The 18,361-nt window shown below is 42.9% G+C and overlaps 1 protein-coding gene across 2 annotated transcripts in view; it reads left to right on the top strand.

Moving 5' to 3' along the window:
• The window catches only part of PAPSS1 (3'-phosphoadenosine 5'-phosphosulfate synthase 1), a 104,824-nt gene extending 90,528 nt beyond the window's left edge, over positions 1 to 14,296 (top strand). The window contains exon 12 of one of the 2 annotated variants that reach the window (XM_062199771.1): positions 13,632 to 14,295. In XM_062199771.1, coding sequence (XP_062055755.1) covers positions 13,632 to 13,770 — 139 coding nt within the window. In that variant the 3' untranslated portion in view covers positions 13,771 to 14,295. Of the gene's footprint in view, positions 1 to 13,631 lie in introns of both variants that reach the window. The other variant, XM_062199772.1, reaches the window with a different exon arrangement.
• Positions 14,297 to 18,361: the final 4,065 nt, after the last annotated feature.

Genomic DNA, 18,361 nt, shown 5'->3' on the forward strand with positions numbered 1-18,361 from the left:
TTGCATTTAATTTTTTTCTGAAAATTTGTAGAAGTGTGATTGTAACTGAATGGGTTTATTAATGGTCTCTCTGTATTTGTAACTTTAGAACATATTTCAGGGAGTTACTTCATGACTGTTCATAAGTAATACCTAATTTAAAATCCATTGTATTGTCATCTTTGTTTTTCTATACATTTGAGTCATAATGTATATTACAATGTATATTTTTGAAAATCAAGTTCTATTTTATATACACTGTGTCTTGTATTGAAGTCAGTATATGATATGACAATTGTAGGTCTCTTAATGACAGAATACTTTCTGAGAAATGTGTTGTTCAGTGAATTCATTGTTGTGTGGACATCACAGAGTATAGTTACATAAACCTAGATAGTAGTGCCTCCTGCACACCTGCCCCATGTGATATGCATACATATACACACACAGACATACACACATTTACGTGTGCATGTGTGTGTGTGTGTGAGAGAGAGAGAGAACAGAGCCTTGTGCTCTTAGGGCTGGAATGAACAGAACACTAGATGAGTCAAGTAAAGGAGAAAATGATACAGCCAAGAGATTTGGTAATCTCTGGGTTATGAGGCTGTTGCTGGGCTAACACAGCATATTGTTTAACAGTAAACTTTTTTTAGTGAGTAGAAGAATATTCTCTAAAATAATAATCAAAAGTATAGTATAGTAAATATATAAGCCTGAAATATAACTGTTTATTAAGCATTATGTACTATACTTAATTGTATGTGCTGTATTTTTTGGTGACTGGCAGTGCAGTAGGTTTGTGCACACAGTATAACCACAAACATGTGAGTATAGCTTTGTATTATAATATGATGGCTATGACATTGCTAGATGATAGGAATTTTTCAGCTCCATTATGATCTTAATGAGACCACTGTCATGTTTGATGCTGTTGACCAAAACATTGTTTTGTGATGCATGGCTGTATATTGACATTAGTACAAATCTTTGACCCTTGTTGCACATTTTTTCCATTTATGTTATTGAGTCTTTACTGTGTACACACCATTATTAGGTGTGGGCCCAGTCATTCAAAACAGGCAGATATTTGCATGACCCTCTTAGGACTTAAATTCTAGGGAAGAAGGTAGATAATAAACCACCAGCAGCATTTTTATGGGTGGTAAGTACCTTATTGAAGACTTTGGGAAGCTCTGCTGGCACTTGTCTGACACAGTCTGGAGGGAGGAGTGGCGATTCTTGGAGCAGGTGATGTTTGAGCTATGCTTCAAAAGTCGAATAGGCATTCCCTTGGTGAGCAAGGGAGTAAAGGCGTCTGGACAGAGGAGTCAGCACATGCAGAGTCCTGGGGTGAGAAGCATCAGAGAGTGTTTGCAAAGAAGGCCAGGGTGGGGCAGAACAGAGAGTCAAAGGAAGATGATGGGATAGACCAGATGTGGTGATTCTTTGAAAGGTAGTAACTAGAATAGATTTCCCATTCTAAAAGACGGTGGTGTTACAATATGGATTGATGTGAGGCAGTCCTTTCTGGTAGTGTGGTAGAACTGGGTTTACAGATGGACTCTCTGAAGAAATCACTAAGAAATCCTGGGTCATGGAAGTGTTGTGGCACTGACAAGATGGTAATAGCCGTAAGACCAGACAGCTAAGTGAGCACTACAATTTCAGGAAGCTGCTTTTGCCTCAGTGGACCTAGCAAATGTGAGTATTGATCTCCAGAGCCTTGTGCTTGGGTGAGAGGGAGCAGAGAACACAACTCTGGTGCTGTTCAAGATGGAGTGTTCAACAGGAGGCTCTCCCATAAGGTTGGGGCTCCCTTCTACCATAAGTGTAAGGGAGAACCTGGAGCGGACCCCATCCATTCTTCTACCCCAGGAGACTGTGAACAGGGCCTATATCTTTAGGCTCACAAGCTCAAAGCTCTCCTCAGATGGGCCACACTCACATTACCTAGCTGATGGCAAGACAAATAAACAAGAAAAACCCATCCAACCATGAAATTCATTTCTGGTGGTTCTTGATTAGGGCACCTGTAAGCATTCAGCGGAAGCAAACATAAACTCTCCGTGGAGCCTTGCACCTTCATCCCAGGCCTGGACTTATTCCCCTAAGTTATTATGTAAACTTATTGCAAGCTTGTAGTCAAAGGTGACAACATATATAAGGAAACTAAGCACCACAAGCCAAAAAAAAAAAAAAAAAAAAAAGACTTTGCATACTAGAGTTACCACATAGATTCCAAAATAAGTTATGCTTGCGATATTTAAAAGGTCAAAGGCAAATTTGAAATTATCTGCATGGGTCAGAAAAGTGTAGAAATAAGGCAGCAGTTTAGAAAGGAGAAAGGCGAGGGAGGAGGCCTGTGTGAAGGCACGCACTGGTACATGCGAGTTTTAATGGTAGTGTAGATTTCCATTGTGACGGAGATTGGGGGAAATAGACGTCTCAGATCATCTTAGGAAACACAGTCAGGACTTGCAGTTTAATTGCTGTGTTAAATGAAAGCCATATTTGTTTTCTTCTCAAGTTTGTAAATCTGTTCCCCCTTCCTATTTCAAAATGAATAGCAACCAAAAGAAAAAAAACCAGTTTAGTTCAGTATTCTGCACTCAGATTCCACAGGTGGTAGGCAGGGGTTTTGAAAAGCAGAATTAGAGAGATGGTGAGAGACGAGAGGCAGATTTTCCATCTGTCGACTCATTCCCCTAGTGGCTGCAATGGTTAGGGCTGGGCCAAGCCAAAGCCAGGAGCCAGGAACTTCATCTGGGCTTCCCGCATGGGTGCAGGGGCCCAAGTGCTTGGACCATCATCTGCTGATTTCCCAGGCTCATTAGCAGGAACTGGATCAGAAATGCACCCATATGGGATGCCGGCATTGTAGGCGGCAGCTTATTAACCTGCTACACCACAGGGCAGGGGATTTTAAGGGAAATAGTTGTGGGTGTGAAAGTGCAATGGAATTACTGTAGGATTTGTGTTTCTTACAACATCATAATTGTATGCAAGATAAAATTTTTTAAACATGTATTTACTTGAAAGAGTTACAGAGGGAGACAGGGAGATACAGAGAGAATCTTCCATCCACTGGTTTACTCCCCAAAAGGCCACAACAGCTGGGGTTGGGCCAGGAGCCAGGAGCATCATCCAGGTCTCCCATTTGAGTGGCAAGGGCCCAAATACTTGGGCCATCTTCTGCTGATTTACCCAGGCCGTTAACAAGGAGCTGGATTGGAAGTAGAACAGCTGGCACTTGAATCTGTACCTATATGGGATGCTGGCATTACAGGCAGTAGCTTTACCTGCTACACCATAATAACCATCCCTACGAGATAAATTTTAAGTTCACTGTAAGGGAACAGATACTTTGATTCATGATTTGATTGATGATGACCTGGATGTATACATTATTTGTCTTCATCCTTTCATAGACCTCTCTCTGGGAAATGTTCTAAGGAGACTAGAAACTTAATGTTGTATAGAAATGAAATAGAAATGATTTTGATGGTTAATGTTAGAAATTGTAAGACACCATTAAGATAATGATGTTATAGTATTTTATAAACCCAGCAATACTCATTTGTTGCTTTTAAAAATATATTTATTTTTATTTATTTTCATTTTATTTGAAAGGCAGACAGGGGTCTTCCATCTGCTGGCTCACTCTCCAAATACCTCAATAGCCAAGGCTGGACCAGGCTGAAGCCAGGAGCCTGTAACTCCATCTGGGTCTCCCATGTATGTGGCAGGGGTCCAGGTACTTGACCATTCATCTGCTGCCTCCTAAGCCGTGCATTAACAGGAGGCTAGATCTGAAGCAGAGAAACTGGGACTTGAACCAGGCACTCCAATACGGCATTCGGGCATCCCAAGCGGCAATTTAACCACTGTGCCAGATGTCCACCATCTCGTATGTTGCTTCTATTCAGTCATAGCATGTGAGAGAAAGCCGGTGGAAGAGGAGATAAGCACTGAGCAGTAACAGAGTAAGACCGAGGAGGAGTCCGGGGCCGTGGCCCTGTAGTGGAACTGTAGTGAGCTGCAGTAGATGACATGGAAGGCTTCTTATTGTAAAGCCTGGAAGCCAAAGTAGCCTTGACATCATGCAGCCCAAAGCCCTGCTTCTCTCTGTCTCAGAGTCTGGGCCACATTTGACCACTCTTGGTAGATGGACAGTGATCAGTAGTAGAGAAGAGGGCGTGAATGAGACGGTTCTTGAGAGAATGTTTCCCCTGGTGCTTAGGGCCGGGCAGTCTTGGTCTCCCTGTGGAGCGGACTAGTGCTCCTCGTACCACCTCAGCTCTGTATGTCCAGTTGTAACGACTTCTGTTCCTAGACTGTCTCTTATTTGTGGATGAGGGGTACATGGAATGAATTCCCCCTTAAGGTCAACCAAAAATATTTCAGAAAAATTATGAAAGTGTTTAAAAAGAGAAAGATAACAACTATGCCAGCACCAATTCCTTTGTGCAGTTTGCTTTTATTCTTTAGACATCTGTTTAACACAATTGAACATATTTTTTTTTAAAGATTTATTTATTTATTTGAAAGCGTTAACAGAGAGAAGGAGAGGCAGAGAAAGAGAGAGAGAGAGGGAGAGAGGAGAGAGACAGAGAGAAAGGTCTTCCTTCTGTTGGTTCACTCCCCAGATGGCCGTAACGGCCAGAGCTGCGCCATTCCGAAGCCAGGAGCCAGGAGCTTCCTCTGGGTCTTCCCATGTGGGTTCAGGGGCCCAAGGACTTGGGCCATCCTCCACTGCTTTCCCAGGCCGTAGCAGAGAGCTGGATTGGAAATGGAGCAGCCAGGACTTGAACTGGTGACCATATAGGATGACAGCACTGCAGGCAGCGGCTTTACCTGCTACGCCACAGCACTGGCCCCGAGAGGGGAGTCTTAATGCAACCAAAGTTCAGCCATGTGTCTCGTGCCAGATAATAATTGGGCACCTGAGAACTCGCAGAATTGGCTTTCTGAAAAGCCCATTCTCTATCAAAAATTCTTGCATAAAAGTCCCCAAATTTTGCACATTGCAGTGTTAATGGATTGTATCAAAATTGTCCATTGGCACTCAGTTAAAAATTCCTGTGCTACGTTGTAGTAGCCTGGAGATTACACCATCTTTTATGTTAAGGAAATTGAGTTGATTCTGCAGCACACAAGGTCAGCCCTGGACATGTTCTTTGACTGAATGTCTTATGGGCTCTGTCCTCTAGGATATTGTTAAGATTCAGTGCTGGGTGAAAAATGTACTGAATTAAGGACTTTGGTTAAGTAGATTGTAGATAATTAACTTTCTCAATATAATTATCAGCTGGTATTTCAGTTAATCTTTAGTTTGAGAATAATAATTGCCAAAATTATCTGGTATGATGCCAACCAGTGCTTTTTTAGTCTCTGAAGAGAAAGCCATAAATATCTGTTTATCTGGTTTTGAAGAGATGATTTTAACACCATTTTTAAGAATTTCTAGTGTTTGGGGCACACGGGTAGCCTAGTGGTTCACTGGTTCAGATGCCCTCATCCCATACCAGAGTGCTTAGGCTCCATATCTGACTCAACTCTGAATTCTTGCCTTCTGCTAATGCAGACTCTGGGAGGCAAAAGTGATGGCTCCGCGATCGAATTCTATCAACGTGTGGGAGAGCTGGATTAAATTCCCAGCTCCTAGCTTCAGCCTATCCCAGTCCTGGCTGTTGCAGGCATTTGGTAAATGAACCAGCAGTTCGGAGGCCTGTGTCTAATTCTTTTTCTTTTGGCCTCTCAAATCTCAAGAATTTAAGAAAATTTTCTTAGTGTTTTGATATACACTGTATTACCCATGATCTGCTTTCCAGATAGATGAAAAGTTAATTAGACCTTAAACAGTCAGTTAGATTCACTTACACATTTTTAGTTTGATCAAAGAAGAAACTCCCCTTTGATTTTCTGCATTGCTTATCATCTAGTTAGCAAGAAAGCTAATTTTAAAAAGCTGGTTTCATTATTAGCCTTCAAAAGATAGACTTGAAGGGCTTCTGCTGACCCAGCTCTTGTCCATGTGAACAGTTTGTGCTGGTGGCTCTGATGGCCACATATGTGGACTGAGGGACCGCAGATGGCGGTGAAGATTTAAAATGATCCACAAGTGGCCAAGAGTCATTGTACTTTGGAGTTAGTCAAGATGCTGGCCACATGTGGTTAGTGTGTTGTTAAGGGTCTCGTGTAGTCTGATACATGTTTTTTTTTTTTTTTTTTCTATCCCCCCCCAACTGTCCTAACCCTTCCCCCCGCTCCCCTTTTTCTTAAAGGCAAGCACTCTGTCTGCTCTAGATTAGAAGAATCTGTAACCCAGTGGTTTTGAGAAGGAAGAAAAGAGCATGCTTGTGTCTCGCTTTCCGGGTGCCATGGAAGGTTGCTTAGCTGGTGCAAGGCAGCGGCCCAGGTAGAACTGCTGTGTAGTGAGAGCTCGGGGTCCTGTATCTAGTAGCCTCTTCTGCTGCTGGCAGATTCTTGGTAAGTCACAGGTAGCGTTTGACTTGATTTTAGGTCATTTCAGAAATTCTGTAGCTTATGCCCATGTAAAGATGGGCTTGTGACAAAATGATTTAGAGACAGGGGCTGTCGTGTCAAGTCTTTGAACCTTGCCTTTTACAAAAAGTAAAATCCTTCTCTGACAGAGCTAGCAATACAAGGATGAGGCCAAGGGAAATGTGTTTTTCGTAGCCGGGGTGGAGTGGAGCCACTGCCATGTGGAAGCAGGAACTCCCATTTCATGTGATGAAGAAATGCTTGTGGCATGCGGGGCAGATGGAGTGTGAAATAGCTTCAGGCAAAGAGGTACCCAGGGACCTTGGTTTTAAAATGCAATTTCAGAAGGAATGCAAGCAAACTTGTGGATTTCAGACGGTTTGGCATTCTGGGGGAAAGAACGGTCTTTAATTGGTCTGGCGTTTTTCCTCTAATCAAAAAGTTAAGGCAAAGTCATCCGGCAGGCTGCTCTCTTGGTTCTTCCTCGTTGCCATCCAAAACAAGTACTTTATGCATGTGACACGAAGCTTCCATGAAACCCAAGTTTAATTTGCACGGTCGGGAAGCTCTAGGGTGGAAATTTTTCTCAGCGAAGCCTGCTGCCATTTAGGGAACTGCTCAGGAGACTCCCTGAGGAGCTGCGACATGCAGTCCGTGCCTTGTCCAGCGGTTCTTGGCTAAACTGAACCCTTTTACAGCAGGTGAGAGTGAGCATTCGCAGATACGGTGGGAAGGTTACCCGTACCCCTCCAGAGCTCCTGGTTTCAACACCCGACTCCCTCTCTGGCCTCTGCTTGCCACGTGCACCCTCAGGTTAACCTCCGTGGCCTGGAGATGAAGTCCGCCGTGTGGACAGAGTCTTTCCCTCGCAGCTTCATGCGAGCCTCACGAGGCGAACTCATTGGTTACTGGGAAGGCTGAGACCATCCTGCGTTAGCCCTGACTCCAGTCCATGCCGCTTCCTGTTCACCCTCCCTTCCCCCTCACCTCGTTCCTTGTCAAGGCCGCTCCCACGTGTTCTTCCTGGTGTCCCTTCTCCGTCCTTCACCTCTCTCTCAGCTTTCATCTCCCTCCCCTTTCTCACTGTTTACCTACACCCCTGCCAAGGCTTCTCCTCTTCCTAAAACACACACACACACACACACACACCTTACTCGTACCTTCAGTGTCTCTGTCATTTCACCTCTCCATCGCTTCCCTTCATCATTACCTGTTTCACCTTCTATTCAAGACTTAAATTCCAGTTTGTGAAGTTAGTAGCCCCCCACCCGCCACCTCGTGCTTGCTGCTCCTGGGCTCAGCTCACGCAGCCACTTTCTTTTCTTTCCATTAAGTTGTAGTCATTTATGTAAGAGAAAGGTGATAGCCTTTCTCATGGTTGATCCATGGTTTATGATAACTGTCCCGTGCGCATGGGTCAATATGTGACAGTATGTTGACATTTTCCTACATGGTGAACGTATAATAGACTTGGAAGAGACCACTTAAATGGTTTGAATCAAACCACCTTGTTTGATGGACTACCTGTCAGCCTTTCCTTTTCACTGATCACCTTTGATAATTTTGTACAGACATTTAAAATATGGTTTCCCTACGAAAACACGAACTGTTAAAATACTGAGTTGAGTGCAATTGTGTGCCTTCCGTTCTCTCTGGTAGTGCATGGGAATGGTAAGAGCAGACAAGGTGACTGGGGAAGAAGCTCATGCCTGAAATTGAAGGAGGAATGCCTTTCTGTGTCATTGTTGGAGTTGGGATTACCGAGCATGATGCTGATTTTCTTGTGACTGTGTGAATGGGTCACACTATTTTATATTCATGTCACATCTATATTTAGCATTCCAAAATAGAACTCCTAAACATGCTTTAAGTGGCAGTGGAGTGTTCATTAAAATCTCAATACTTCATTGGAATTAGAAGGCCAGAATTGGCCAACAGAAGGTCTGAGAGGATAAGCTAGACCTGAGACCAAGAATCAGATTGATCTTAGGAACTGACAGTAGTGGTCAGGTGCAGTCAGGCACTGAGGAAGGCTGAGTACAGGACGTGCTTACAGTAGTAAAATTAGTGGTGTTCAAGTCAAGCCCCAGGCTCCCCAGCCCTGTGAGCCATGGGGTCACTGAACACACAAGTAACAAAAGTGAGAAAAGCAGGAGACCAGAAGCCTGGCGCTGGATCTGGATCACTGGGGAAGCCATGGTATTTCCTTCCTGTTCCTGTCACTGGGGGCCGGCACTGTGGTGTAGTGGGTTAAGCCTCCACCTGTGGTGCTGGCATCCCATATAGGCATTGGTTCTAGTCCGGGCTGCTTTTCTTTTGATCCAGCTCTCTGCTTATGGCCTGGGAGAGCAGTAAAAGAGGACCCAATTGGGCCCCTGAACCCATGAGGGAGACCTAGAAGAAGCTGCTGGCTTCAGATGGGCCCAGCTCCATCTGTTATGGCCATTTGGGGAGTGAACTAGCTGATGGAAGACCTTTCTCTATCTGTTCCTCTCTTTCTCTGTAACTCTACTTCTCAAATAAATAAAATCTTAAAAAAATTGATCATTGCAGAAGACATGACGAAAGAAATGAAAAACATCTGCTATCTAATACCTTCAAGTATTAGTGCTGTTTCTGAGAAATAACCATTTGGGTTTGGGTGTGTTTCTTTATTCTGTCTCTCTGTGTTTTAATAGAGTTGCAGTATTTGTCTAGTTTGGGTTGCTGTAACAAAATACCCTAGACTGGACAGCTCAAACAATGTTTCTTTCTCACAGTTCTGCAGGCTGGGAAGTCCAAGGTCAGTGTGCCAGTAGGAGGTTACTCAACTGCCTAGCAACCGCTTTCTCACTTAGAAGAGAAAGAATGATCTGGTGTCCCTTCCTGTTTTTTTTTTTTTAATAGGGGGATTAATCCCATCATAGTGCTGTACCCTCATGACCTCATCTAACCTTAATCACCTCCCAATACTGTCACATTGGAGATTAGGGCTTCAACCTATGAGAAATATCTGTGTCTTACTTATTTCGCTGTCAATTAGTTACATCATGAACATTTTGTCACTTTAATAGCTATAACGTTCTACTTTGGGTTATGCCCTAATTTGTTTAGGATCTTTTGAGCTTTAGTTTTTTATGTTGTTTTGCCATCATCAAGTACACTTTCAGATAGCTATTATATGCACAAAGTTTGTCTGCCTCTATGAGTATTTCTTTAAAGGCAATTCCTAGGAGATTGATAAGATATGCTGGGCATACCTCTAGAAGCAAGGGTCACCTGTCAGTGTGTGATTTTACTAGATCCTCAGTTTAACTCCACAAATTATGCAGAAAGGAGGGAACATAGAGCTTCTAAGTATAAGTCAATGGTGACTTGAGCAACCTGGAACTCTTACTGGGTCTTGGTCTGCCATCTCAGTTGGGTCTGTGTTTGAGGGAAGAGGATAAAATTCCAGGCAGACTATCGGTCATAGCCACAGGTGCTCTTTGGCTAGTGGTCTAAGAGTTTCTGTGTATTTGTGTATATGTGAAAATGAGAAAAAATATCAGCACTACCTCTGTAGCATCTTATCAGTGGAATAATATTGATTATTGCTACTTATTTGTTGCTGCTAAAAAAATCCAATAATGCATTTAGTGACTCAGATGAATACTTCCTAAAAGGTTTCAGTCTGTACTAGAAAGTAGATTGAGTATATGTTTCTTGTTTTGTTTTTTTGTTCGTTTTTGTGAGATGTAGAAGGAGACAGAGACTGACAGAACTTCCATCCTCTGCCTCACAACCTAGATGCCCACAACAGCTAGGGCTGGGTAGGGCTGAAACCGGAAGTCTGGAACTCAATCCAGATCTCCCACGTCTGTGGCAAGGATCCAACTTCTTGAGCCATCACCTGCTACCTCCCAGGGTGTGCATTAGCAAAAAGCTGGAACAGGGGCCGGGCCAAGACTTGAACCCAGGTATTCCAGTATGAGATGCAGGCATCCCAGCTGGCATCCTAGCTGCTAGGCCACATGACCACCTCTGATTTAGTGTTTCTTTTAGGAAAAAATGTCCTCGTCCTAGCTGAGTGGCAGCTGGGGAGGAGGAGTTGGGAGAGTGAGAGGGGGAGTGGTTACAAAGGGCAGCCTGAGGGATCACTGTGTCCTGTAACTTCTGTGGTGGATACGTGTACCTGAAGTTGAGCAGAACCGAATACAGGCGGAGAGATGAGTGTGAGTGAAGCTGCAGAAACCAGAGCAAGGTCGTTCATTCCGTTTCTGTGCTGAGGCTCTGTGATGCTATGCTGTAGTTCTGTAAAGCGTTACGGCTGGAAGAAGGTGGGAAAAGCGTACATGGACTCTTGCTGTATTAGTTCTTACTTACCACTTTGTAGCAGTCTGCAGTGACCTCAATACAAATTTCAGTTGAAAGTATTTCCTAGTTCTAAAAATGATAATATTCAGTAGTGTGATTTTTTGTTGTTGTTGTTTAGTGAGAAATTTGAAATCAAATTGCTTTTCACAGACACTAAAGATTTTCTAAGTCTTCTTTCCCCATTAAACTAGTTTGGTATAAGGAGAAAGAACAAGTAACTTTCTTTTTTTTTTTTTTATTAAACTTTTATTTAATGAATATAAATTTCCAAAGTATAGCTTATGGGTTACAATGGCTTCCCCCCTCCCATAACTTCCCTCCCGCCCGCAACCCTCCCCTTTCCCGCTCCCTTTCCCCTTCCATTCATGTAAAGATTCATTTTCAATTCTCTTTGTATACAGAAGACCAGTTTAGTATATATTAGGTAAAGATTTCAACATTTTGCCCATATAGCAACATAAAGTGAAAAAACTACAATTGGATTACTAATTATAGCATTAAATAGCAATGTACAGCACATTAAAGACAGAGATCCTACATAATTTTTTTTTCAAATTAATTAATTTTCTATGCCATTTCCATTTTAACACCAGGTTGTTTTTTTTTTTTCATTTCCAATTCTCTTTATATACAGCAGATCACTTCAGTATATAATTAGTAAAGACCTCATCAGTTTGTGCCCACACAGAAACGCAAAGTATAAAAATACTGTTTCAGTACTAGTTATAGCATCACTTCGCTTTAGACGACACATTAGGGACAGATCCCACATGGGGTGTAAGTACACAGTGACTCCTGTTGCTGATTTAACAATTTGACACTCCTGTTCATGGCGTCAGTAATCCCCCTAGGCTCTAGTCATGAGTTGCCAGGGCTATGGAAGCCTTTAGAGTTCGCTGACTTTGATCTTACTCCGATAGGGTCATAGTCAAAGTGGAAGTTCTCTCCTCCCTTCGGAGAAGGGTACCTCCTTCTTTGATGGCCCCGTTCTTTCCACTGGGATCTCACTCACAGAGATCATTCATTTAGGTCTTTTTTTTTTTTTTCCATGATATCTTGGCTTTCCATGCCTGCTATACTCTCATGGGCTCTTCAGCCAGATCTGAATGCCTTGAGGGCTGATTCTGAGGCCAGAGTGTTGTTTAGGACATCTGCCATCCTATGAGTCTGCTGTGTATCCTACTTCCCATGTTGGATCTTTCTCTCCCTTTTTGCTTCTATCAGTTAGTATTAGCAGATACTTGTCTTGTTTGTGTGATCTCTTTGACTCTTAGACCTATCAGAGCTATCAATTGTGAGCTGAAATTGATCACTTGGACTAGTGCGATGGCATTGGTACATGCCATCTTGATGGGATTGTGTTGGAATCCCCTGGCACATTTCTAACTCAACCATTTGCGGCCAGTCCGATTGAGCATGTTCCAAATTGTTCATCTCCTCTCTCTCTTTTTCCACTCTTAGATTTAACAGGGATCACTTTTCAGTTAAAATTTAAACACCTAAGAATAATTGTGTGTTAATTACTGAGTTCAACCTATAGTACTAGAACAACAACAATAACATCAATAAATGGTGCTGGGAAAATTGGATTTCCACATGCAGAAGCTTGAAGCAAGACCCATACCTATCACCTTACACAAAAATTCACTCAACATGGATTAAAGACTTAAATCTACGACCCGAAACCATCAAATTATTAGAGAGCATTGGAGAAACCCTGCAAGATATAGGCACAGGCAAAGACTTCCTGGAAAATACTCCAACAGCACAGGCAGTCAAAACCAAAATTAACATTTGGGATTGCATCAAATTGAGAAGTTTCTGTACTTCAAAAGAAACAGTCAGGAAAGTGAAGAGGCAACCAACAGAATGGGAAAAAAATATTTGCAAACTATGGTACAGATAAAGGGTTGATAACCAGAATCTACAAAGAAATCAAGAAAATCCACAACAACAAAACAAACAACCCACTTAAGAGATGGGCCAAGGACCTCAATAGACATTTTTCGAAAGAGGAAATCCAAATGGCCAACAGACACATGAAAAAATGTTCAAGATCACTAGCAATCAGAGAAATGCAAATCAAAACCACAATGAGGTTCCATCTCACCCCGGTGAGAATGGCTCACATTCAGAAATCTACCAACAACAGATGCTGGAGAGGATGTGGGGAAAAAGGGACACTAACCCACTGTTGGTGGGAATGCAAACTGGTTAAGCCACTATGGAAGTCTGTCTGGAGATTCCTCAGAAACCTGAACATAACCCTACCATACAACCCAGCCATCCCACTCCTTGGAATTTACCCAAAGGAAATTAATTTGGCAAATAAAAAAGCCATCTGCACATTAATGTTTATTGCAGCTCAATTCACAATAGCTAAGACCTGGAACCAACCCAAATGCCCATCAACAGTAGACTGGATAAAGAAATTATGGGACATGTACTCTATAGAATACTATACAGCAGTAAGAAACAACGAAACCCAGTCATTTGCAACAAGATGGAGCAATCTGGAAAACATCATGCTGAGTGAATTAAGCCAGTCCCAAAGAGAAAAATATCATTTGTTTTCCCTGATCGGTGACAACTGAGCGCCAAAGGGGAAACCTGTTAAGTGAAATGGACACTATAAGCAACCATGAACTGATCAGCTCCTGTCCTGACTTTAGATGTACAATGTAATACTTTATCCTTTTTAGTATTTGTTGTTGTTGTTGTTGTTCTAGTACTATAGGTTGAACAAGTAACTTTCTTAACATTTCACTGTAAGTGTCTAAAAATGTGAAAATTCTCTTGTTCTTTTCCAGCCATGAAGACTTTGAATTCATTTCAGGAACACGGATGCGCAAACTTGCCCGAGAAGGCCAGAAACCTCCGGAAGGTTTCATGGCTCCCAAGGCTTGGACTGTGCTGGTGGAGTACTACAAGTCCTTGGAGAAGGCTTAAGTTGGCAGCCCAGTCAGTCCAGCTTTGACGCTTCACAGAGTACCACGAGGGGACCACAGAGCCACTGTCGGCACTTCTTTGTAGTTGTGTCTGTCCTGACGTTCTTCTATAAACAGACCATTCTCCTTAACTTGTGTCAGTTTTGGTCTGCCTTATGAGTTTTGTTTTGAACTAGTGTAACACACTGCTGGTTTTAATGTATCTTTTCCACTTATAGTTAGTACTTCTACAATATAGTTTTAAAATCTTGTCTTTTTATATTATATTTATGCTTCTGTCTCATGATTTTTTCAAGCTGTTATATTAGTTGTAACCAGTAATACATTTATTGAATCTCACTTATCCTTTAAAAAAAATCACTAAACAATAAAGTGGGCTAGACCTTGTTTTGGGAATTTTACAAGACATCTGTAGCAATTAGATTTTTTTTTCTTACATTGAAAATATAAACTGCTATCTTCCTTCCAATCAGCTATTGATCTTCCAGCTGTTATAATCTAAAGTATTCATATGATCTGTGTAAGCTCTGAATGAATTTCTGTATTCAATAAAATTGATTTTTTGGCTTCTTATTTATGTGATACTTTTTCTATTTTTCTGTTTACATATACCATTTCCTCCTTGTGGAAAAAGTTTCTGACGGAGGAGGGAAATACAGACATGCTTTATTGCTGCAATTTACTACTTAGTAAAATTCCTAACACTGTGTTACCTAGTGAAGGTTTGGGTAGCAGATTTATTTATTTGAAAGAGTTACAGAGAAAGAGAGACAAAGAAATCTTCGGTCTGCTGGTTCACTTCCCAAATGGCTACAATAGCCAGGGCTGGGCCAGGCTGAAGCCAAGAGTCAGGAGCTTCTGGCAGGTCTCTTTCTCCTCCTCGGATATAGGGGCCCAAGGAACTAGACGATCCTCCTCTGCTTTCCCAGGCACGTCAGCAGGGAGCTGGATCATAAGTGGAGCAGCTGGTATACACAGTGGTGCACGTGTGGGATACCAGTGCCATTATAGCACAACACCCATAGTCATTTTAAGTGGAGAAATATAAGGCATTCTTAATCCGTTTAAAAACTCAGTCACATTCCCCAAGTATGTCTTTTAAGAAACACCCACACAGAAACACAAAGTGTAAAAATACTGTTTGAGTACTGGTTATAGCATTAATTCACATTGAACAACACATTAAGGACAGAGATCCTACATGAGGAATAAGTGCACAGTGACTTAACAAACTGACACTAGTACTCAAACAGTATTTTACACTTTGTGTTTCTGTGTGGGTGCAAACTGTTGAAATCTTTACTTAATATATACTAAATTGATCTTCTGTATATAAAGAGAATTGAAAATGAATCTTGATGTGAATGGAAAGGGAGAGGGAGCGGGAGATGGGAGGGTTGCGGGTGGGAGGGAAGTTATGGGGGGGGGGGGAAACCATTGTAATCCATTAGCTGTACTTTGGAAATTTATATTTATTAAATAAAAGTTAAAAATAAATAAAATGAAAAACATAAAAAAAAAAAAAAAAAAAGAAACACCTATGCAACTGCCCACCAAGGATTTGGATGTTAGGTGCTTCTGTTAGGAAAAAGTGGCCTGTATTACAGAAATAATTTCTAAATTGCAGTGCCATAAAATAAAGGTGTTTCCACACTGCTTGAATGAAAGGTTCTCCTCACCATAACCATTCAGGGGAAGGTCATACCACTTTATGCTATTGTGGCAACAAGAGGTCTCCAGAGTTCTTGCTACCAGGCAAATAGGCCAGGGGACGCCCCCTTCTTGCTCTTCCACTCCGTTTTGATGGAGGTTGGCATAAGTGACTCCATTTTGACTTTGACAGCTTTCACAGCATCCTTGCAAAAACTCTACCAATATATATAGTCATGAGTCACTTAACAACAAGGATGCATTGTAAGAAATACTTCGTTAGGTGACCTGGTGTGAACATCACAGAGTGGATGTATGCAAACCAGGATGGCAGAGATCACTTGATGAGCATTTTTTTTTAAGATTGATTTATTTATTTGAAAGTTATGGAGAGGGAGATCTTCCATCTGCTGGTTCACTTCCCAGATGGCCGCAACAGTGAGCAGTGGGCCAGGCTGAAACCAGGAGCCTCTTCCAGGCCTCCCACACGGGTGCAGGGGCCCAAGCACTTGGGCCATCCTCAGCTGCTTTTCCCAAGCCAATAGCAGGGAGCTGGATTGGAAGTAGAGCAGCTGGGACATGAGCCAGCTCCCATATGGTGTTGCAGGTGGGGGCTTAACCTGCTACACTGCAACTCCAGTCCCTTGATGAGTCTACTGATGCAATGAAGAAATGCAGAGAGCACACCATGTCTGAGGACACTGCTGGCTATAACGAGGCAGACTCTCTTGCAATAAGCTTTTTTTCTTTTTAGTAGGAATACACCCCAAAATAATGATGAAAAATGTAGTTTAGCAAGTATATAATCCGGAAGCATAGTCTTTCATGATGCAGTGCTATGCACTGCCTGTCATTGTGTGTGCTATCCTTTTGTGGTTCACAGTGCAAAAGGTTTGTTTACATCAGGATCACCATGAACGTCTGAGTGATGCATTGCACTACAATGTAGTATGGCTGTGGAGTTACTGCGTGATAGGGATTTTACAACTGTGTTATTGTCTCATGGGACCACAGTCAGGTGCAGTCCAGCACTGACCAGGATGTCACTGTGTGACGCACAGCTGTACTTGACCAAGTTAAGATGACAATGTGAATGAGAGAAACCAAGATTAGCAGCACTGTAATGCAGTATGGTCTGAAAGTAACCCAGTGTTCTATGAGGTGACAGTCTTTTCTGAGTTAGCCCACCAGAGAGGGATGTGGTGAAAACGTGATTCTAGACCCCCGGGCCCTTGGCCTAGCCACCCACTTTTGTGTTCCACGGAGGAAAACAAAAGCAACCAATGATTTGTGTAGGCCACAGGTTGGTATGAGTCTTTAATCTACAGATCTGATAAAAATGGAAATTTATCTTCTTCCCTAGTTCATAAAAGTGAGCCCAGAGTAATCTTTAAAACAGTCAACCCTCACACCAAACGTCTCCTGCCAAGTGGTCCTGGAAATCTCGGTACCGTGTTTTTTATCTCTCCATCACCTGGAAAAGTGAATGGAAAAAGAACATGCAATCAGCTTGGCACAAGCACCGTGTCCTGAATCTGTCAGTTCTCTTTCACTGTGACAATCAAGACTACATACTGGGAGATTCATTTCCATCCAAGAAGAGAGCGATTGTGCATCTCTCTTAGAATTCAAGTATTTTCTAAGGGAAAACTCAGAAGTCATGCTTCCCACATATGGTATATCTTTATTGGACCATATGTATCCAGGAGTGGGTTGACTCTCAAAGTAAGGTATTTGCCCATTGGGCTTCTGTTATATGGGGGGTGGGAGGTATTTCTGAGAGGGCCCCCAAGCCTCTTAGATTGTGTTTCTGCTAGATTCCCATTCTTTTCCACACAGTTTGGCCCTGAACGTAATTATACACATATATAGATTGTGCAAACACAGCTTGCCTACCTAACTCCTGGTCCAACAAAAAAGCTGGTTTCCCTAAAGATAAGCACTGGAAAGCAGTGTGTTAAATTAGAAGCATCCTTATCTTCTGAAATAGCAAACATTATCATCCGGACTTTTATCTGCGACCTGTGCAGCACTGAGGTCGCTGTACAGGTCACTGTAGTGACCTGCCTTTTCAGAAAGGGGAAGCATCTCCGCTGAAGTCAGTTAGAAGCAGACTCCCTCCCTGCCTCCCTTCCAGCAGCCTGAGTTTGCCCTGTTGGAGAAGGGTGTATTCTGCCCCTGAGTGCAGCCACTCCTGTTCCCCAGGGAAAAGTGGACAGCAGTTCAAACATTCTGGAGCCTGGTTGCACAATCAGGTTCCCAACAGAACCCAGCCGTGTGTGGGTGAGTCGAGAAAAGTCTGAGGTCTGGTACACTGATTCCCCTCCTGGCTGCCCTGGGGCTGCCCGAAATGACTTTTCAACCTCAGCATGTAGCTCATGCTGTTTGGTGTGATTAGGGCCACATGTCTGTGTTCTATATACACACATTTATAAGGAATTAGATTTTTTTTTTTTTTTGACAGGCAGAGTGGTCAGTGAGAGAGACAGAGAGAAAGGTCTTCCTTTACCATTGGTTCACCCTCCAATGGCTGCTGCGGCCAGCGCACCACACTGATCCGAAGCCAGGAGTCAGGTGCCCCTCCTGGTCTCCCATGTGGATGCAGGGCCCAAAGACCTGGGCCATCCTCCACTGCACTCCCGGGCCACAGCAGAGAGCTGGACTGGAAGAGGGGCAACTGGGACAGAATCCGGCGCCCCGACCGGGACTAGAACCTGGGGTGCTAGCGCCGCAGGGGGAGGATTAGCCTAGTGAGCATTGGCGTCAGCCAGGAATTGGGCTACTCAGTTGTAGCATAAGCGAATTTTGAGTAAGAAATGTGTTGCTGTGGATTTGTTCTGAGAGGAGAAGCGCGGTGGGGGCAAGAGGCGCAAAGTCACGTCACAGACACCGGGAGTTGGGTGAAAGCAGGCCAGAGGCGAGCAGCTGGCAGACTCGTTTAT

This window comes from Lepus europaeus, chromosome 8 (assembly GCF_033115175.1).
Source record: "Lepus europaeus isolate LE1 chromosome 8, mLepTim1.pri, whole genome shotgun sequence".
Lineage (NCBI taxonomy): Eukaryota > Metazoa > Chordata > Mammalia > Lagomorpha > Leporidae > Lepus > Lepus europaeus.